This window comes from Nuphar pumila, chromosome 4, assembly GCF_984573655.1.
Source record: "Nuphar pumila chromosome 4, dmNupPumi1.hap1.1, whole genome shotgun sequence".
In the NCBI taxonomy this organism is placed as follows: Eukaryota; Viridiplantae; Streptophyta; class Magnoliopsida; order Nymphaeales; family Nymphaeaceae; genus Nuphar; species Nuphar pumila.
In genome coordinates, this window is record NC_143252.1 from 20,047,681 (window position 1) to 20,071,377 (window position 23,697).

General features: G+C 33.9%; 1 protein-coding gene across 4 annotated transcripts in view; it reads right to left on the reverse strand.

Annotated features, from left to right (window-relative positions):
• The window catches only part of LOC149839580 (uncharacterized), a 54,944-nt gene that overhangs the window by 16,414 nt on the left and 14,833 nt on the right, over nt 1-23,697 (reverse strand). For 3 of the 4 annotated variants that reach the window (XM_090002640.1, XM_090002643.1, XM_090002641.1), the window contains exons 14-15: nt 4,856-4,936; nt 4,581-4,682 (exon numbers count right to left, since the gene is read on the reverse strand). In XM_090002640.1, coding sequence (XP_089858766.1) covers nt 4,581-4,682; nt 4,856-4,936 — 183 coding nt within the window. Of the gene's footprint in view, nt 1-4,580; nt 4,686-4,855; nt 4,937-23,697 lie in introns of all 4 variants that reach the window. The other variant, XR_016431335.1, reaches the window with a different exon arrangement.

Sequence of the window (23,697 nt, forward strand, 5' to 3'; positions counted from 1 at the left end):
TGTAATCAAGGTCAATAATACCTTGATCATCATCAAAGTTATAGTCATAATCATATTCATCAGATTTTGATGTTAGATCTAACAAAAAGGAGTACTCTGTGACTTCCTTTGGTTTTTCAAAATCAAAGAAGCTCTCTTTTTCTAAAAAAGAAACATTTTTTGATACATATAACTTATTATTTTTGAAGTCAAAACACCTATATCTTTTTTTATTTTCAGCATATCCTAAAAAGGCACAAGGAATCGCACGGGAAGAAAGTTTATCATTTTTGTCCGTAAATATGAAACATTTGCATCCAAATACTCTCAGTCTAGAGTAATCTGAAGAAAGGTTCACAAGTTTTTTAATTGGTGTTATATTTTGCAAAGAAGAAAAAGGCATTCGATTAATCAGATAAGTGGCAGTCAAGGCAGCTTCTGCCCAAAAATCTTTTGGGACTTGATTTGCTATTAATAGAGTCCTAGTGGTTTCCATAATATGGCGATGTTTTCATTCTGCCAGCCCATTTTGTTGGGGTGTATATGAACAAGACCTTTGATGTTTGATGCCATGCAAGTTAAGGTAATTTTTAAAATCTATGGACAAGAATTCTCTCCCTGAATCTGTGCGAAAGATAGAAATTTCATTTTGAAACATGTTTTTAAGCATATTATGAAATGTTTGAAAGTATAAAATACTTCAGACTTATATTTTAGAAAGTAAATCCATGTATGTCTGGAATAATCATCGACAAAGATAACATAATAAGCAAATCCTCCTTTAGAAATTATTGGTGCAGGACCCCAAACATCCGAGTGAACTAATTCAAGTGGTCTTGAAGAGACAAAAGTTCTATTCTGAAATGGCAATCTTTTCATCTTGCCAAGAATATAATCTTTACAAGAAAATATTTCAGAATTACAAAATTTTTCTAGATTTGAAAAATGTTGGATTTTGGCTATACGAGGATGACCGAGTCTTTTATGCCACAACTCCAACTCATTTTTCTGAATATTATAACAAAAAGTTTTTTTTGGCATTTCAAAAAAAAAAACATGTAATAGAGTCATCCTTCTCTATGGCCTTCCCCAATCAGCTTTCCTGACCGGTGATCATGTACCCAGCAACCATGAGAAGAGAAGGAAACATAACAACCATGGTTAGATATTTGAGAAACGGATAATAGATTTAAATTTAGTTGGGGAATAAATCTTACTTCTGGAATAAAAAATTTCTCAGTTTTATGGATTTTTTCAAATTTTCCTATTCCTTCTATTTCAAAAGAAGTTTCATCAGTTGTAAAAAGTTTTAACACACTTTTTTTATTTTTAATACATTCGGATAAACTTTTATCATTTTGGGTCATATGGAATGAAGCACCAGAGTCAAGAAGACAAGGAAAGTTACCTGGATCAGAAAAAGATGAAACAACTGCCCCAGTCGAAGCTTCTGATGAGGAGGAAGCCCCTTTGATGAGAGGTTAGAGAATCTCCATTAGTTGTGCCATAGAAACTGGTGCATCTTGATCTTTTGGCTCCGATCCATCAATCGCAGCTCACTTTTCTCTGAGCTCCTTAAGCTTAGGACACTGAGGATTGTAGTGTCCCAATTACAACAATGATGGCAGATAACCTTTTTTCTTGTCATAATCAACTCCTTGGCGGTTAAAATGGGGTGGTCTATATGATCGTACATGATTCCCTAGTCTGGATACAGCAAGAACAGAATCATCTTCAGCCTTTGGAGTATATTTCTTGATTCTGTTTTCCTCCATAGTTAATTCATCTATAGTGTCGACAATAGAGGAAACTTTTCCTCGATGAAGAAGAGCTGATTTCGTTGACTCAAATTCCGGTCTTAAACCGTTTACAAATTGATAAAAATGCTCCATATCAAGTTGTTTTTGTCGGAGCTCAATATCTTCTGGACAATGCCATTTTGGCTCTAGAATAGCCAATTCACCCCAAAGTTCAGATAATTCATTATAGTATTCTCGTATAGTTTTGTCACCTTGGGTCATAGATCTAACCTTTTCTTGAAGATTGCACACATGTGCAATATCTTTTAGGGAATACATATTTTTGAGATATTCTCACGCCTTATCGGCATGCTCAAACTTGGCAAAACTAGAACATTTCTTTATGTCAACGCTATTGATTAGCCATGACATAATTTTAGCATGCCCTATTCTCCATTCTTTCCAACTCTTTTCATAGTTGGCTAAGGCCTTGCTTTTTTCCCCTTCGGTCAAGGGAACTTCTTTATCACCTTCTATTTTGGAGAGAACAAGTTTAGGTTCCAAATCAGAACCATCTACTATGGCCCACAACCCTTTTCCCCATATGTGGTGCTTCATTATTGAAGCCCACATTACATAATTTGTGTCGTTTAGCTTCATGGGTATGATGGTGATTTTATCTTGATCATCCATCTTTTACAAAGGTGATAAAACAAGGAGAAAAAAGAAATAAAGAAAGAGAAAGAAAGAGTAAGAGAAAGCAAACACGATATTTTGATGCAACGAGCCTTTCTTTTCTCTCCTTCCTTTAAAAGAGGCTTTAAAACCCCCAACCAAAGTGATAAAACACTTTTGTAAGCTTGGCATGGAAAATGAGGCAAGAAATCTTCACGATATAGGATGAACCTCGCTCAGATACCATGAAATGAAAAGAGGATCTTCCAAACACGAACTTAGATCCGCACGAGAAGGTGTCTAAAAAGACACTAAGGCATAACCCTTAAAAAGGGTATAATGGAAAACAAAAGAAGAAATAAAATATTCTTTATTGATATGAAAACACCAAATGCTTAAGAAGCATTGGAATTGAAAATACAAGAGGGGATGCACCCCTTTATATACAAGTGGGAGAGGAGAGCTCTTAAGGAGCTCTCCTTTGTAGCCAACGGTTATAAATGTAACCACATTATTAGTTAAGTTCCAAGTGGAACTTAACTAATAATGTAAGTTGAGTTCTATTAGAACTAGACTTTCAAAAAATTTAAATAAAATAGCAAAAAATACAGAAAATTAAAATTAAAATTACATTAATATATATATATAATAATAATATGAATATTATTATTATATACATTTTTTACATGTTAACACCCACCACGTACTTGCAGCCCAGCCCTACTAAATTGCCAGCCATTTTTTCACTTTATACCTTAACCATTTCCCTAAGAGCAGATCTTTTGGTGAGACAAACACATCTATTGTTTCTCTACTCTGTCATCAGAGTCTAAGTAGAAGAGCTTGAAACTTTTGCAATCTTTAAATAGGTGAATCAACCAAGCAGCTCTTTCTTAAAGATTATCTAGGGGTGAACTTTTTCCTTTGTAACATCCATGCAATTGAGAAAGTCTGGTTGGTGTCAACATCTGCATATGCAGTGTATACTATGTCATTTCACCATGGTTCAACGAAGGCAATGTAGCAAACTTTTTTGAAAGCCTGGCTATAAAGCAAGACCTGACCAAAATAAGCCTCTAGCTCTCCTTTGCAATGAATATCAGTGATAGATTTGTTAAATTTGGCCATCATCAAAGTTCCGCCTGGTTGACCAGATTATGCAAACCTACCTCCATACGTCACGGATGCTTTGTGAAAACCCAAGATTTGTCTCGAGGAAAGCAATGGCCATGAGAAATGGACATTTCCATGGATCCAACCATAAAAGGAATCTTAGAAGAGGACCTTACCTTGGCCATCACCTATCCCAATAACAAATGATGATATCCCACCCAACATTTTGAAAGGCCCAAGGCTAAGCTCCAAGTCCACATATGTTCTTTATTGATGAGGCCCGACTATACCCTTCAAAAGTTTCCACCACCATTTAAGTTACAAAAGAAGAATAAATGATGTATTATTCCCCAAGTCACATGGATACTCAATTTTGGCCTCACACTGTCCCTTATATACTAGACATTGAAAACTTCACAAAAATGGCTGTATCCCCGTATCCATGTGACAAGTTTTTTCCTTCCTCCTGGCTCCTAAATACAGTCTGGCCTTTCACTAATCATTAATGTAAGTTCATGGTGCACCAATCTATCAGAAAATGATGGAAGCAGGCTGATGCAATCATTGCTTGGGTACTCTCACCACCAACCCCAACAACAGGAAAAAAAAATCTCAAGAAGCCACATGCAGATTATGACAATCAAACTTTAAAAAGGAAAAGAAACATGAGAATGAGATCATAAAATAATTCTCCTAGATGCGCTGAACACTCTAAGTACATACAAAACCATCAAATATTAAAAGGTCAAGTCGCCCTTCAGGAAAAAGCAAGAACTGGGAAAATGGCAAGAAAACAACAAGGAAAAAAAACATACGAGATAAAAATGTACACAAAGCGCATGCAAACATAGAAGGTGTCTGTGCAAACAAGCAATCAAATAAGACCTTTATGCCTTGGAATTCCATGAATATTTTCTCAAAAGAATAGGAAAAAAAATAAAAAGTACCTAAACTGTGAGTCCACTGAACTCGAACTTATTAAAGGATATGCAAAAACTGCAAAGCAGCATTTGCAAGTAGATTATGAAGCCAAACAACTCAAATTTTGAAACAGTATGAAGTAAATGAAAGAACCTGGAGCACATTAACAGCATATCTTTGAGCTGCAGCATCTTGCTCAGCAAATCTTCGAGCATCCTCAGTTACTTTCTGTTCCTGCTCTACCCGCATCAGAACCTACTAATGCCATCATTTGTCAGACTCAAATTTGCCAGAGCCTAAATGATAACAATGAAGCTCTATTTACTGCCATATTGTTCAATATTTTATTAGCAAGTAATACAAGAAAATGAAGTGCACAACTTATGCCCATTTTAATTCAGAAAAGGATCAGTAGTGCAAGAAACTACCTGAAGCATGACGTGTTCTTGTTCCTGTTTATCTGAAAGTGCTTGCCTAAGTTGAGCCACCTCCTGCTCCAATTGTTCCACCTATTCATACATAGCAAATCATGAAATGTTAGGAACAGCCTTTCAATACAGAAACCACATAAACCGGTTCAGTTGCCGCTCCGCATTCCAGACAAATATAATATCAGCCAGATATCTGAACAGCCTTCCAGAATTTAGCAAAACCACATAAACCAGTTCAGGTGCTCCACATTCCAGACAAATACAATATGAGCCAGATATCAAACATATATTCCTATATAAAAGATTTGAGCCACAAGAATATGAGAAATTATGGGAAATCAGTGATCAGATGGAATCAGAATTAGTAAAACATAAAGAGCAGTGGTTTGAGTTTCTAATGTTCCACATGTATCTAGCTTGTTGAGAAATATGTGCAGGGGTAAAATCATAAGTTACATTACCTCCATGCTTTTAACCTAGTCTCACCATGATTATATGCAGTGAAATAACAAAATTACCTTTTGCAATAAATTGAAAAAAAATACCCTACACCCCAGACTCCCTCATCTTTCCCAACTCGTTCCCTACCATCCCCACCCATTTTCCTTCACCATGCATTCCACTCCTCATCTTTCCGGACAGCTTTTCTATGGGATTTGAATCCGAGACCCCTCAGTTATGATAGTTCCACCTAACCATCCAGCCATCTCATTCGATCCCCAAAACCTCCCCACCCCGAATCAATATTGCTGCCAATAAACTATAAAAATAGATGCTAACAATTTGCATGGTTTTAACAGCTACAATTATAAAAAGGAAAAAAACAAAACATAAAGCAAATACCTATTTAGGTCATTGCTTGAATTCCTTTATCAGACTCCAACGATGTCAAAAATCCCTACCTTCAATGGTCATTGAAACATCTCTCTAATTCATCCATGATTGATATTTTTCCTTCTTCCATCACCCCTTTCTGCAGGCCTTTGATTATGCACTCCATTGTTGATCGAATTGAATCCCCAACTCAAATACAAGAAGTCCTCGTCCTCTATGGAGTTTGGGCAATGGTAGAATGACTTTCCCCTTCCAAAGTGGAATCTAGAAAACTTATTACATGACAAAGGTAAACAGGTTTTGTTTAACACCAAAGGCAATATAGGGATTTAAAAATATTTTCCTATTTTATATCTGTTTAGATGATGGACAATAATCTTAGGTCCTTGCCTGACCATTTCCAGGAAATTGTCGCCTATATCAGGAATTTTAGAAATTTAAGGTTAGTTTTCAAAATTATGGTTAAAATGTAGGTTCCTAAATGGTATTTTCTCTAATATTGATGACATGATGCACCTACTTTCTTCTATTCAAGTTTCATTGGTAGAGAATCCAGTCCAAGAAGATTCTCCTATCCTTATGTGCATTTCTCCTCTTTTACTAAGCATCTAGTATCTCTGTACATTAACATTTATATAAGCCATTATGTGGCTTATACGTTGTTTAAAAGCTACTTCAAGATCCAACAAACAGCTAAGGTTTGTTGGCAAACCCTAGCTACAAGTTGTTTTCATGGTATCACACCAACTTTTCTTCACAGAGGTTTGGACCCATCACTCTGACTTCTATTCTTCTTATTTGTCTGACCCATCACTTTGCCTTCTATTCTTCTTATTTGTCTTTTTCTTTCTCTATTTTCCTCTTCTTTTCTCTTCACCTATCTTCTTTGTGCTTATTTTTTCTTTCTTTACCTTTTCCTTTTTCTTCTCCCTTCTTTTTCATCACTGCCTCTAATGCCAATGTTGACACTAGCCTATTGCAATTGTTGACATCATCACTAACTCGATAGCCTATTTGCTAGACATGATTTGGTTCAGAATAGTTCTTCCTCTTGTAATTGCTACATTGTTGGTGCTTAGTTGTTTCTAGATGGATTGTTTGTTATTCAAGTCTTTCTTTTTCAAAAATTCGGATTAACTTGTACTCTTAGTTTGTCTAGAAAGGGATTATGGTCCCTTATATTAAATTCGTAAGGCTTGGAAACAGCATCGTTTCAGATCCTCCACCAAAATTGATTCCCAAAGAAGAACCAATTGAAAGACAAACCAAGACTATTATTGTTCTCAATCCAGCATATAAAAGTTGGTTAGCCAAAGGCTAGGGTCTCATTGGTTGGAACTCCACTTTATCAAAGAACATCATAATTGAAGTGATAGATTTAATTTTTGTGGCTGATCTTTGAAATAAACTGAAAAAAAAAAATTATGCGCAGGTTCCCCAAGCAAGCATGATGAATCTTAAAGACGAGCTTTTACATTGCAAAAAAGAAAGATAAATGTGTTCCATTTGCCCTAACTCAACATTCAATATTAGATGGGAAGTGATATTATGTGCTTTATGTTCCAGGCGATGTGGTTTTCAAAATTTTATTACTAATGGAACCATGAGAACTCTCCATCCTTCCTTTGTTGGCTGTAGATGAGGTTAGCTTAGGGATATTATTTTGACGCTAATGAAGGTTGAGAAATTCATTCAAGAATAATGGTCACATTATGGAAATGTCAGTCACGGTTATGGAAGAACTAATGGCATAGGATCAGATAATAACACTAGTTGTGGTTTCTTACCCATCATGGGGAGTAATTCCAATCAAAGGAACACTGTTGATACTTGTCAATGTTGTGATGTACTATATAGCAATAAATTATATGAATAATTAGGCCACCAGACAATAGCAGATTATGTTTTCTTGAAAGATTTGTGTCCATGGGAATGATGTGTGTTAAGGGATCAAAGTGTCTGGAGAACATTATATCACTGATAGCCTTATGAAGAAGCCCCAAGTCCTTGACATTCCTAGTGTTAAAGAAGATGTCGGCATTTAACAACATAGGTCGGATCATTGCAATCATGAGTTATTGGAGTCTTTATGTAATCAATGTTTTCTTTGCCATGAATGTCAATTTGGTATGTAAATAATAATGAAGATCCTTTCATTTTTTCGTTGATGCATGCAGATGTATGAGCCTGTTTCTAATTCCTTTCTTTTCTGATCCAAATATAGCATTTGTATTGTAAATGATTACTCTAGATTCTCTAGATATGTTTCTTCGCATTTGTCTTGTAAATGATTACTCTAGATTCTCTAGATATGTTTCTTCGCATTTGTCTTGTAAATGATTACTCTAGATTCTCTAGATATATTGCTTTGTTAACCCAGTCGGCCAGGATTAGGTTAACCAACTAGTTAGCACCTAGTTAACCCTTAGGCGGTGAGGACAAAATTGATCCTTGTTTTACTTTCATCAAATACATAGAGGAGGAAGGGGCAAAAAAAACTATGAAGAAGAAAAAGAAAGGTGACCATACGCACATCTCTCTCTCTCTAAGCTAAGATATTTAACATGGTGCAAAAACTAGAACTTTAATACCTCTATCAAAAATACATTGAACATTCTTTCTCTCTAGGTGCAGCCGATCTAGACATTCCTGAGGAGCGACTAAGCATATGTGAGAATTCGCCAAGTCTATGGCTATGTGAACAAAGGTTTGGTACAACATAAAGGAGGAAGTGGAAGTCTAATTTCATGGCTTCTTTCGATGAAATGGCTCTAGTGGAGAATGGTACCCCATCTAGTAGTGAAGAGGCATCATCCATAGCCTCTCATTCCATGAGGGCCCATTTGATTGCATAGCCAGGACTGTATAGAACAGTCCTATCTAGACAATGGTGGCCAGACGCAGGGGTGTCCTGGATAGGCCGAGTTTTGGCCCCAGTTTTTCCACTCCTTTTCATTTAATTTTTTTATTTTTTTTTTGTTTTGTCCCAAGTGTCGCAGACACTACTGCTCCAGGGGGGCCACTGGATGCATGGGACGTTGTGTTCCAACTTCCAAGCATCCCATGTCTCCATTGTTTGCATCAGGCACGGACAAGAGCGACCCACTTATCCTGCCACATTTCTTTCTCTAGACTCCACTCTAAGTCAAACTTCTTACCATGCACTTATTTCTATTCACTAGTAGAACCATAGAAAGACTATACAGAAATTTCATGCCTTCCTCACTGTATAGGCGAGATAGCACCCTTTCTAGTGAAGTGGAATAGCTTGAGGAAGAGCGTTGTTGGTAAAAAGGAGTCAGTTCAGGTGGCTCAGGAGGAACTAACCCCTTTCTCAAGAAGGGAGATAAGTCATGGTCAATGATCAAAGTGAGGACAGGATCAATCCGGTTCCAGGAAATCTTGACAACCCTTTGTTTTTCAAAGATACTCCTGGTTTTGACATGAGAAACCAGCTATTGGCAATTTCCATCCAAAGGAGCAGTCATCCCGACCATTTGTGCTCAGTGTGTCACAGGGCGGTTCCAGGGAATCTAGACAACCCTTTTTTCAAATACATTCCTGGTTTTGACATGGAAACCAGATACTAGCAATTTCCATCCAAAGGAGTGGTCGGGCCCACCCATTTGTGCCCAGTGTGTCACAGGGATGCGGATGAGAAAAGATGTTGCCTCTTCCAATGCTGTAAGGCTACAAGAGGACTAAGTGAAAATGACCGAACAGTTGTCAGGTCTCTTTCATGACTAGAACAACCAAAATGAAGGAACTAGTCATAATAAGTATAGGAAACGGAAAGAACCCTATTTATGTAGTTCCTATGATGCACTTTGGGCTTATCGACAGAAATATATAGTACTTTATGGCTATGGTGGCAACAAGGTCAACTTGTCCTTGCGTTGTTGTCTGGGCGATCAAACAGGGGACCAAATTTTCCCGGTGATACTCAAAATTTCAAATCACCAATATAAAGTTTAATAGACGATATTATGAAGAATGGTCACACTATAAAAATTGCAACAGGTTGAAGAAAGACTTGTGTATGTTATCAGTGGACTTATAAAACCGATAAAAGACATTCCCAGGTTTACAGAATGGGAGAATGAACTATCTGTGATTGCTTGCTTACACAATCTATGAAACAACATGTGGCCAAGGCATTCATGTGTTTTGATGCCACTAAAGAGATATTGGATCCCGTAGTGAAAATATATCAGAGAAAAGTATAGATAAGAAGTAATGTTATTTTTGGACAAGATAAGAAGATGAGAGCAAGGACAACTTAGTGATTTTTTTTAATGGAGCAAAGATTAAACAAAAGTAACAAGCTATCACTGAGACAAAAGCATGTATAAAGATAAGGAGAAAGCCAAAAAGAAAAACAGCACATAAAGAATGATAAGACTTAATTAGATAACCATCACTAACTCATGTGAGGACATAGTACACTAGTCCCAATCCAGTTAATATCCAAGCTTGTGTCGTTTGTCCTTTAGTGGATATATGAAGAGCTTTGAAGTATAATACATGTTGAGTTAAATGATTATGACTATGTCAAGTGTGCCCATTACTCTAAAGGAGAAACTTGAGGTAAAGGTCATTGACTTTCTTTGGGCCTTAAAACCAAATAATAAGAACATAAAGACGAACATCATGGGTAGAGATGAGCTTTCTTCTCTAGAAACTGTTTAAAAAGAGGACTCTGAAAGCTTGATGAGGATTCAAGAAGTTATTGCGAAAAGCTCAACATTTTTAAAGTGAAAATAATCCTTCTAAATAAGACCTTGGTAGATAGAAGGGAAGAGGAGGTGCTGGTGTTCATGGGAGAAGACCAGGTTGTGAAATTGCAAGAATTCTTAGAATTCCTTGGGGATTCCTGACCAAGGTTGTAAGTATTGTATTGTTACCTGTATCGGTCGAGCCTAAAGTAACACCATATCATATCGTATCGAAAATGTTCTGTAAATTTTTAATAAAAAATTCAAAAAATCCAAAAAAAAATCTAGAAAAAACAGAAAAATTTAGCATAAATTATAAAAAAAGTCATATCATATAAACCAATGATGAATTGCACAAAATACAATCACAAATACACATATGAAGGCAACTACATAATTTAAATTAATAACAAACCATGCAACTCATACCTGACAATGTAAATAAAAGACAACTACAAAATCTAAATTTTATACACAATTAAAGCCTTACATTTAACCAATAAGAGTTAATGATAACTAAAAACATTACATTTAACCAACGTCTTACATGTCAAACCGTAATAAAATAGTAGAAAATGCAAAAACAACAATCACAACAATGCTCAAGCATAAACCAATGCCACTAAGGGTTTACAAGGTCACAATCACAATGTGCACAACCACAAGTCTACTATGGGACAATACAATAACCAATGAAGGGCAACAACAAAAGCACTAAGTGCATATAAAATGTTAAAGAACTAAATAGAAAAACACAAAACATAAAAATATGTATCTTTATTAAGCATAATTCTCAAGAGAAACATTGAAAAATGAAAGGGGATAAAAGCCCCTATTCATACAAGGGTCGCCGGAAGCGTCATAGTATATGGGGAAGCGCACTTCCCAGAAGCATGTTTCGGAAGCGCGATACGTGGCGCTTCCGAAATGTGCTGGGAAGCGCCCAAAAATTTTGAAAAGCGCGCTTTCCAATTTAAGGGAATCGCGCTTCACCTTTTTTTCATTTTTTTGTGTTCTTTTTATTTTTCTTACTTTTTTCTCTTTTTCACTTCTCCCTCGCTTCCTAGGTCACTTTCGAGACGATTCCTGATTCACTTATAGGTCGTTCCACACTTCCCGCTTCCTAAAATTTTGGAAGTGCCTCGCTTCCTGCTTCTGCTTCCCGAATCGCTTCCGCTTTCCCGACTGGCAACTCTAATTTATACACATACAAGAGAGAGGGAGACCTCAGTAGAGTTGTTTGACTGTTTCAACAGCTATAAATATAGTTGTTGTATTGTTCTAAGAGCTCTATTGACTAGTCAATTCTATGTTGACCAGTTAAAAAAAACTTAACAGCTATATTTGGTATTTGACCAAATAATTCCTATAAAAACAAAAAAAGAATAAAATAAAGTACTATTTTGCCCTTAATGGGTAGGGCCCATTACAAGAACTAAAATGACCAAAATACCCTTAATAGGTATTTACCTATTACATCATTTATAAATAAAATATATATGCATATATATGAATATATATATGTATATATATACAATATGAACCAAATATATATGTATGAAAATACATATATATACATGTGCAACTTAACACTCCCCTCAAATTTACGGTGTGATATACCAAAAGTTTTAAAATACAAAAATAATCAACATAAAGGATCAAAGTCTTTAAGTGTCTTCATTGGAAGTCTTCATCTTTATGTCGCATCAGAGAATTTTGGAAATACAAGTCTCTGAATGTCTTCAAAGGTGATTGTCTACAAACGCCTTCATCCATCTTCATGATATGATGCATTAAATATATTCATTTCTCAATCCATTACATCTTTAAGAACTTGCAGAGAAAACAAAACAAAGGTTCCAACTACACAAGAAAAATATCCTAACCCAATAGTTATAAAATTTTAAAAAACAATATACTTTCAAAACAAGAATAACACGTAAATAAAATTTTCAAGAAAAAGGTAATAATTTTTGGAAACATGAGATAATCATTAAGAAAGATAAGAGGAGTATTTCTCAAGGATCAATTTTTATGAAATCAAACCATAAACTCAAAATCAACATATTTTTTAAGAAGACATAAATGGATTGATAAGAAGATGTGATCGCTAAAGGATACATAAATCATCAAGAAGAGATAAACAATTATGCATAAATAATATCCCAAGAATTTCAAATAACATGCATATAAAATATAATAATTCAAAAAAAGACCTCACGAAGAGAGTATCTAATTAAATTCATGCATACAATAATTTGAACAAGCTAATTAATATGAAACACACACATATATGCAATTAAAGCATATTTAATGCACATGAAACAACAATAAAGATAATTATTTTTATCAACAAAATGCATGAATTTAATGTAAAGAAACAAGTATCCTTCTATTACAAACCAAGGTGTCCAATATCTAGTGGACAACACACAAGTGTTTACTTAAGAAACACACTCTCAAAACCCACAAAGGGGCACACACAAGAAAGCTCACAATATAAAGAATAAGATTTTTATTAAACATCACAAGTATGCAAAAATATTTGAAATTTTTATCCATGTACATCTTCCATACAAGAAAAAAACAAGTAGTAAAAGTTTAGAAATTTCAAAGAGAGTTTTTAAAAATCTCACATAACAAAGAGAATGATATTTGCAAATCAATACCAATTTGAGAAAAATATGAAGATATTTAAATTCTCACACATATCAAGAAGTGATATTTTGCAAACTTTAACAATAGTTTGACCACCACAAGCAATCACTTCACTAGGCCTTCAAATAAAAAATCAAGTGTATCGGCGACTAGAACAAGAGCATAATCACCATGCTACTAAAGGACTAAAAATCACACAAAAGTATGAATAAATATCTCTTGTCTATATATAATGACACTCAAAACAAGTGTATCAGTGACTAGAGCAAGAGTATAACAAGAATGCCACTAATGGCCAAAAACACACACAATAAGGTGCGAATAAACATCTCTTGTCTACATATAATGACACTCAAAATAAGTGTATCAACGACTAGATCAAGAGTATTACCAATGGGTGCACATAACTCACCACATTGAAACACATCTCTTGTCTATATATAATAACACTTAAAACAAGTGTATAGCGACTAGAACAAGAGTATAACAGTATCGCCACTAATGGGCTAAAAACACACATGAAAGTGTGAATAAAGATCTTTTGTTTAAATATAATGACACTTAGATAAGAGGCATAATATGAATAAACACACGAGGTAAAGGTAAAGGTAAAAGAGCTTGTAATGAAAACAAGCTAATATCACTAATAAGAATATCAATCTTTAACAATCATTCGAAATACCATGGTTTCAAAAATAGATAGTCATTACGGGTACACATAATTATAAGCATTCATAATAAAGACAATGGCCAAAAATAAATGAGTGATTCAACAAACTCACACAATCAGAGATCACATAATTGTCAGTTAGAGCCAAACTACAAGTTGACAATCTAGACTGACATAAAACGAGGTGCACACAACTCACCCTAACAAACATTGTTGATTCAATAATAACAAGACCAAGAAAAATGATGCATCATATAAAAGTTTATGTTGGACAACATAAATGCCATAAGAAGACAATAAATATTCACAAAAATCAATTTTCAAATAAGTGAGTTCATATATAAGAACCGATTTGAAAAAATAAATTTTCAAATCAAATCCTAATAACGGTAGATGAAAACTTTGAATGAATATCACAAGTGTCAATTGATGCAATCAAATGCAATGCAATCATATCAATATAAGCAAGTTATATAGAGAGATAACTTAATTTAGATTACCAGTCTACTATGAGATAATCAATGCTAGGGCCAAAACATATATAGATTCTCAAAGTACCATATGGAAAACCAAATACATATACAAGTACAACTAATCATGGATACTCATAAAGAGATCAAAAAACTCATGTATATGCAAGTGATAGAATATATTTTATAAATAGCAAGCAAGCAATGAATCAAGAGTCTTTTAATCAATAATACATGTCTACCAAAAATCTAGGTGGACAAGCACGTCTATCAATAATGGACAAGTACTAAAGTGAATCATGAAGGAAACACTTATAACGCCCATAAAGAGAAAACACAAAGAAGTTTCTCATGATTCTCAACTTAATATTTTATTAAAAACTAAGTATGCAACATAATCTCATGTAAAATAATGCCATGAGACTAAGAAAATAACATAATCATAAGTACCATAAAAAAGATCAATAAGAGAAACACCTAATATCATAACTATTGTGCCACAAAAGGACCATAAAAAGTAGTTATTAAAGTGAATGACTTCCCATAAGAAATTATGTTCAATACCTTATGCACAAATAAACAATCTTATTCATCATGTAAGGCAATCATAAGTGCTCAAGGATCAAATACTAATATAAAAATTATTTATTCATAAGTTAGATCATAATTTTTAACACTTCATATGTTATTTTTAATACACCAAGAGTAAAGAGAAAAATTAAATACAAGTTTAAGCAAAATTTCTTAAGATCATACTTGTGAAATACACAAAATATCATTATTTTAAAATATCTCAAATTATTTTAAAATATATGATAATTTTTCAAAAGAGAACAAAACAAAGTTCAATAATAAATTCAAACATGATTTGACATTTGTAATCATGACTTGTTCAAATAAAGCATCTAAATGCCAACAATGCATGCTCAAGCATATAAGATTATATACATATATATCAAACAAAGCAAATTTTGAAAAAAAATTAAGATTCAAACATTATTTCAAAACCATACATATATATAATTTTACAAGATTAAACAAATAAGCCTTATACGATATTTAATAGAAACAAGTCTGATGATAATTAAAAAAATATTTAAAGTTTTTTAATAAAAATAACAAATATATATATATATATATATTTTTTAAAGATATAAGATACATACCGGGTCAAGATTTCCCTTGAATCCAAACCACACAACGATCATGAATCCTTCACCAAGCATGAACTCGAACCAAAGAATCCCAAGACCCAAAAGAGGCAAAATGCCAAGAATAATTTCTTGGCTCTGATACCACATGTTTTCAGACTTCTATAGAAAAAATCATCATAAACAAACTCACATATATAAAAAACATAATCAATTAAAATTAATGTGCATGCTTTCAATGTTTCACAGAAAAAATCACACACACACACACACACACACACACACACACACACACACACACACACACACACACACACACATATATATATATATATATATAACCAAGCATGTTTTCATGTTTTCATGATTTCACATAACAAATCACACAAACACACGCACATATATATAATTATATATATACAAAAAAATAACAAAATATATAAGAATAATAAATGACTAAAGTGCCCTCAGGCCTAGGCGGAGGCAGTTTAGTCGTTGACTAGACGCCTTAGTCGATGCCTAGTCGGCAAAATTGGTACCTTTTAAGGTACCCACCTAGGAATTGCAAAGCCTAGGCATTTTACTTACTCCTGGACCGACTAGGCGAACTAGTCGGGGCTTTTGACTACATAGGCCAATTGTGATTGTTCATGCCTTTGATCTTGTGAAAATTGGTCACAAGATTGACCCTGTGACCAACAATCACAGCTTGAACTCTCTTAGTTGCGATTGTTCATCGCACAAGTGACTAAAGCAAATGTCCTGTAAAACATAAAATTAAAGCCTCATCGGTTTAGAAAAAAAATCAAGGAATCAAAGCATTGGAATATTGAAAGACAAAATATTGTGGTTCCTTCTACCACTATCTATCCCTTATCATGCTCAGAAAGGTAACCTATCTCCTAATCTTTTAGGATATAATTCTTTAATCATAAATTCAGGACACATTGTCAATACAAAATTCTTATTATTAAACCGGCCTTCATATTCAAATCCTAATCCTCTAGGTAGTAGTAAAGGAACTAAACAGTTAAAGGTGCATATTTGTGGAAAAGTAAAATTTCTCAGGCTCAAGATCCTATGCCCACGGACAAAGGCTTACTAGACTCAGATCATTTGAAAATCCGAACACCAAATGAACAACAAAAACAAGGTAATGGTAACATTTTCTCTGGCCTTGACTTACATATTGCAATAAATAAAGAAAAGATAATTTCTACCTCCCATCCTTTGTGTTATTTAGCTTTATATCAATATGTTTCAAAGTCTTATATGACATTTGTGGTAAATGTGACTCAACCCCAGCTGCCAACCATGTAGAAGAGACTTTAAAGAATGCCAAGTGTTGAGAAGCAATGGATAATAAGATGGTAACCTTGATGACAAATTAAACATAAGTTACTAAAAGTTCATCAGTTGAATACTGCTAACATCAATACAAAGGGTTTAAAGCAAGGTTGTCAGCCTAGGAAGCGGAAATGGGAAACTATACGGGAAGCGAGAAGCGATGCATTTTAAAATGTATAGGAAGCAGGGAGCGAGGAATAAAAAAAATGAGATAAGAATTGAATGGAAATCAAAATGGAATGCACATAGAAACTAAAATAAATGTGACCATTCTTAAATTTCATGATCTTTTAGTGTAAGCATTAAATTTTTAACAAAATCTAAAAATGATGACTACCAATTTAGAGAAACATCATGGAAGTGAGTGAGAAGCATAAGAGGAAACACATAAAAAACATGAAAAGTAGAGAGAGAACATTTAAGAAGAATAGATGAACTATGTGGAAAGTATAGAGAATCGAGATTCGCATCAAGTTTCAGAAGGGAGTGTTGCGCTTCCGAAGCGGGCTTCCCACCTATCTAAGAAGCTTCCAGCAACTCTGGTTTAAAGCTAGATAAACCCATATAGCTGGTTAGCTATATGTGCCCATGTGTGCTGGAACACATGCACACCAAAAAACCACAGAAATTAGCTCAGCCATTGAACAATGCAGACACCCTAGATGAGCAAGTGCAAATAGACAGCTTGAAAGCTTTGTGTGGCTAGATGGCTGATTGGCCTTACAAACATTGTAAACATGCCAACTTTTGCTAGTTCATCATGTACTTTTTAGTTCCTTGTGTAAATTGGAAGTCAGTTTCAAACAAGTTGAAGGTATGGCCTATATACTCTTCCATATGCTATGGTGCTAAGCAAGGTTATTAGAAGCGTAAAGGCGAAGCAAAGCGTTGCAGCATCCATGAAGCGAGTTGTAAGCCTCAAGGTGCTGAAGCTCAAGTACCATAGTTAAACAATTGAAATATTTAAAATCAAAAACATTCGACAAAATAAGAAAATAGGCAATGTGAGTCTACACATAGGTGTGCGCAATGTTGTGAAAAGTGTTAAGGCATAGCGAAGCGCTCCACCAAAAACTGAGGTGAAGCGTAAGCCTCGAGGCGTAAAGCGTAAGCCTCAAATTTTTGTTTTTGAAAACTTAAAAAAATATCTAAAAATATAAATAAATAAATAAAAATCTTTATTGATGATGCAACAACCAATAAGAAATAGAAAATCTCAAATAAATACCGAAAAATATGAGATTAACATGTAAAAGTAACATTAATGCAACAACTTGATCTACGTAAGTATCTAAGAAATAAAATTATTGGTTTTTATTTTCTAAATGAGTTCCACAAGAAAAACTACACAGGATATTCATTACCCTAACTATCTTCTCTACCATCAATGTGCAGTTTGGTTTTAGACTTACCAACCTAACATCCCACGGACTAGGGACGCAAATGGATCTGATACTGTCAAATATCCAATCCAAATCTGGCATATTATTTCCATATTTGAATCATTCAAGTAAGATCCAAACATGCATTCAGATTGGACTCTGATTCATTAACTATCTTCTCTACCATCAATGTGCAGTTTGGTTTTAGACTTACCAACCTAACATCCTCAAGGCACAAAGGGCCTCGCCTCAAGGCGAGGCGCGCCTTTTGCGCCTTGAAGCATGTTTTTAACAACACTGGGTGTGCATTTGCCTCCGCAAATTTGGGCACATTCATGTCATATTAAAAACTCAATTATTTTGTTAAAGTTCATTCAGGAAATCAAAATTATGTTTACGAAGGTTTACTTTTTCTTATTATTGATGATTTTTTTTCTTCAACATTTTTTGTTTGTTGTTATAATTATTACCATTTCAGATTATGTTGGTAGAAATATTGAATTTACTGCAGTATTTGTGAAAAAATAATGATAGCTACATTCGCCATATTATTGTTACTAAATGATGTAGGGAACTAAATGAAAAGTAAGTTGCTGCATTAATGCCTTGCAATACAACACTTGCATGAAAAAGAACGTAATTGTGCATAGTTTTTTTGTTGTTAATGCAAAAATTATCTGAACTGTTTTTATATTTCCAAACAATAAAAGGATTATTTGAGTTTTTTCTGGTTTGAGATGTTTGTATAATAGTGTTTTGTAAACCAAACAAGTGCTGACTAGTGGAATTGTTTTAATCATGGAGCTAATTTGTTTGAGATATTCTGTATAAACATGTCCAATTATTTCCGATCTAATTTGTCCTCAGAGAGAGAGAGAGAGATGTGAGGACATTGCAAGTCAACTTGGCATCTGAGCTGCTGGTTTTTTCCAAAGAATCGGAGGTCAGCCATTTCGATTACTTCCAGAAGGTGATCAGCAAGGGGTACATCTTCTGCACTGAATGCACTGTTACACCTACAGATGCAGCCTTATTACCGGTTGAGGGTGATTTCATTGGCAATAAGAGGCCCTATTCACTGGTTGAGGGTGATTTCATTGGCAAGAAGAGCGTAGGGAAAAAATGAGAAGGTAAAGCCATTGGTCAATAAAGTTTGAATCTCTATTAGACCAATGTACTGAGGTGTATGCTTCATAGTGAGATGCAACTTAGATACAAGGTGTGCACTGTTAAGATGAATGTACTTTTATATGTATATACATATATACTTATGTACATATATTAATATATATAATATATATCCTCATATATATTATATATAGTATGTATATATATATATAATATATATACAATATATATTATATATTTAGCCAACCTAGGTTGACTAGGATTGGGCCTTAGTCAACCAAGGTTGACTATGTCTAGCCGTTGGAAGCTAGTCCAATGGCTAGAATGCCTCTCTCTCCTCCTTTAATTTCCCTCTCCTCTCCTCTCCTCTTTTGCATATATATGGGTGGGTGAATGCTTTTGTAGAGAGAGAGTGATGGGTAGTATTAAGTATTTTTCACGTGTTTTGAGAGTTATGTAACGAGGAATTTATGTAATTTTTTTTTGTATTTTATTTATGTTCTTTATTAATAAAGATATTCATATTCAATATGCTTCAACCTTTGTTGTTATGGTCTTGTACAAATGCATGATATTTCAACTCTTGGAACTCTTTTTGGAGTGCATCAGGATCCATGCTATTTCGTGACATGGTATCAGAGCTTGGCATCTTGGTCTTGGTATCGTGTTTGTGTTTGTTTTTCAAAAGAAAATTCTTAATTGATGTATGACTTGGACTCAATGATCCCACATTCTAGTATGTATTTCATATTTGGTGAAGTGTCTATAGTAAAATTCCAAAAATTGGTTTTTGGCATTTTATGTTGAAAAATTGGACGTGTTTTTTAAATTAATTAAAATTAAAGCTTCTGTTTAATCTCTTTTTAAATATATTATTGTTTTGTTCGCTCTTGTGTGAGCATGTTGATTCGAAGTATATTTTGAGTATGGTAGTGTTTTTTTATCAAAGCATGTTAAAAATTATGTACTTAGTAAATATGTGATTTCTTAAGGATTTTAAAATTATAATTACATGTTTCTTGCACTTTGATGAATAAATAAAATATTTTTGTAACTGAGCCTACTTGTGGATGCCCTTTTGTGGGCTTTATTGGTGTGTCCTTCGATGCCGGTTGTGTTTGTCCATTTAGAGCTTTAGTGGGCACTTTTATTCTTGATTGAAGGCTCTTGATTTATTGCATATTTGTTAATTATAAATTAATTTATTGTGTCCCTCTTTGGTATGTACTCTTAGTGGTTTTCATGTATTCCTAAAAGCCTTTGTGATCATCTCTTGGCAAATACTTATATCATGTGTCATATGCTTCTTCTTATATATGACTTGCATTAATCTTATATAAGTGAATATGTTACGTCATGTGTGTTTGAATGATATTGCTTATTAAGTAAGATTATTTTCAAATTAATAACTTGTGTTGAATTAAGGAATTCTTGGTATATGCATCAAGTAGTCGTTATGATTATTATTGAAATAAGCATGGCCTGTCATCATGTACTCAAATGCACATTTTAACATTTAATGTGTTTCTCTATTATGTATTGTATCTTTCTCTTAGAGGATTCTTGTATTTATGCTTCCTCTTGAGCATTGTTAAAACTTATTTTTGAAAAATTCTTGTCGTTGAGTCTTTAGTAACTTTATGTGTTTTTGCCCATTGATGATTGATTGACTTGGGTACTTGTGCCCTCTTGCAACTCTTAGTCGTTTCTTTCTTTGATATTTTATATCATGAATATTAGAAATTTTATACTTGTTGCATTGTGATAAAATTTTTGTATCACATATGACTTAATGATTAGAGATAATTATGTATTAAACATCTATATGAAAGATCTTCGTGAATCTCTACATATGCGCCTTCATTGTCGCATAGTAGATTTATGATTTAGATTAGCTTCTTAAAACTATTATTTTGATCTTTGTGCCATGGTGCATGTGTTCTTTGATTGACAAATTTATGAAAGGTAATCCAAAAATTTTATCTTCTCTATGTTGATTGCTTAAATTGAGCATGATCCATGTTGAGTGCTTGCTTGTTCAAATTTGTGAAAAATGGTCATGAGACATCATGTATTGCATGAATTGTGTCCATAGACATATTATTGTGCATATGATTGCACTATTTTCATGCTAAGGTTTTCATCTATTTGATTTGGAACTTATTTTTATAAATCGGTTATTTGATATGAACCAGAGTTGTCACTCGAGGAAGCGGGAGTGGGAAGCGATACAGGAAGTGAGGCCCTTTCAAAATTTTAAGAAGCAGGAAGCATGGGACGACTTAGAAGTGAACCAAGAGTCGTCTCATAACCGACCTAGGAAGCGAATAGGAAGCGACCTAAGAAGCAAACCGAAAGCGAGGGAAAAGCAAAAAAAGAAAAAGAAAAAATAAAAAATAAAAATACAAAAAAAATGAAAAAAAGGGGAAGCATGCTTCCCACTTTTTGGGTGTGCTTCCTAGCACGTTTTGAAAGCATGACGTTTCACGCTTCCCCACTACTAAGGGCACTTCTGATAACCTTGATATGAACTCACCATTTTGAAAATTGATTTATGAGAATATTTATTGCCTTTTTATAGCATTGATTTTGTCCATCACAGAATTTTATATGATACATCATTTCTCTAGGCCTTGTTATCAGAGATGTTTGGTGGGTTAAGCTCTGTGCACCTTGTTTTATGTCAGTTTAGATTGTCAACTTATGGTTTGGCTCTAACTAACGGTTGTTTGATCTCTGGATTTGTGAGTGTGGTGTATCACTCATTTGTTTTTTGTCATTGTTATTATTATGAATGCTTATAATTAATGTGTTTCTACTACATGCTTTCTTACCTCATGTGTCTTCTTCTTTTTATGCATTTTATTTAAGTATCATTTTATGTAGATAAAAAACGTTTATCGGTGTGGTGAGGTATGTGCACCCGTTGAAACTGATGTTGTTTATAAGATATTTTGGACACGGTCAACTTTGACTGAGTCTATTTTGTCCATTTATGATTGTTATATATATATATATATATATATTTATTATTTTTTATATATATTTTGTCAACTTTGATCGGTCAACTTATTGCTTTAAAATTTACAATCTTATTACCATGTCCAAAAAATTTGAAATTGCTCTGCACCCGTACCCGCACTCGCACCCATGTGACATAGATTATCATGCACATGCAATACAGGGCTCCCTGACAATACAAATTAAGAGATAAATCACAAATGTCAACAACAATCATCTCTATGACCAAGCACAAACAATACAAGGCTTCCTGACAATACAAATCAAACAGACAAAAATAGACTCGGTCAAAGTTGACCGAGTCCAAAATGTGGACGGCCCCAGTCCTAGTGCGTTGATCGAGTTCGACACTTAGTTGATTGTGTCCACCCCGTGTCTGAAGCCTCACCCGTGTCGGGTACGGGCGACGCGGGTGCGTCGGCCTTTTAGTCGAGTCTGTGTGACTTAGATGGTAATAGAAATGATTGTTGTTGACATTTGTGATTTATCTCTTAATTTGTATTGTCAGGGAGCCCTGTATTGCATGTGCATGGTAATAGAGATGATTGTTGTTGACATTTGTAATTGTGTTCTTGTTCTAGTAGCTAATACACTTAAATTTTACGGTTTGGAAGTCTAGTGAGGTATAATTGCTTATGGTGGTCAAACTAGTGTTCTGATTTGCAAAATTCATTCATTATGATGTATGAGATTTTTTAAATCTCTTCGTAATTTTTCTAAACTCAATTGCTCTCTTATTAGAAATGGTGGTTGAAATATTTTCATGAATTTTACATTTTATATGCTTTAGTTGCATGAGTTACTCAATGATTGATTGTCTTGCATAATTTGCATAAGTTTATGCTTTTATAAGCATTTCATTAGTGAAATCTATTATTTGTATGCCCATAGTGGTTATTGTGTGCTTCTGATTGCTCTTGAGAGTGTTCTTACTTTGTATTACTTTTTGGTAAATCGGTGCTTGTGCACTCCTATTGTATTTGTGTGGATCCTCATTGGAATTCTTTTTTGTATTTCCGTTTGTTTCTAAGCATGTGCCCTTGAAAGTTTGTTTATTGTTATCACTTACAATTGGTCCATAAGTTGCATGACTAATATTGCTTCCAAAAATGTAATTAATCTTTGTGTATTTGATTTCTCTTAATTAAATGATGGAAAGCATTTCTTGTATCTTCCGTTGTGTAAAAATGTTTTGGGATTTAAACTCTTTTGTGAGTTATTTCTTCATGGTATTAATGATCGTTTAAAAAAAACATATTTCTGGTCTATTATGCATTAATGTGATAAATATATGTGTCATGACCTCAAATGATGCATGTTTTTCATGAATGTTTAAAGTCATTAATGATTTATAAATCTATCTCTGAAAAAAATTTATGATTCTCTCAAAATTCATGATTTTTTTAAATGGTAAATTGTCTTATTAACATTTCCTATATATTGTATTTTTGTGTGTTTGGCCA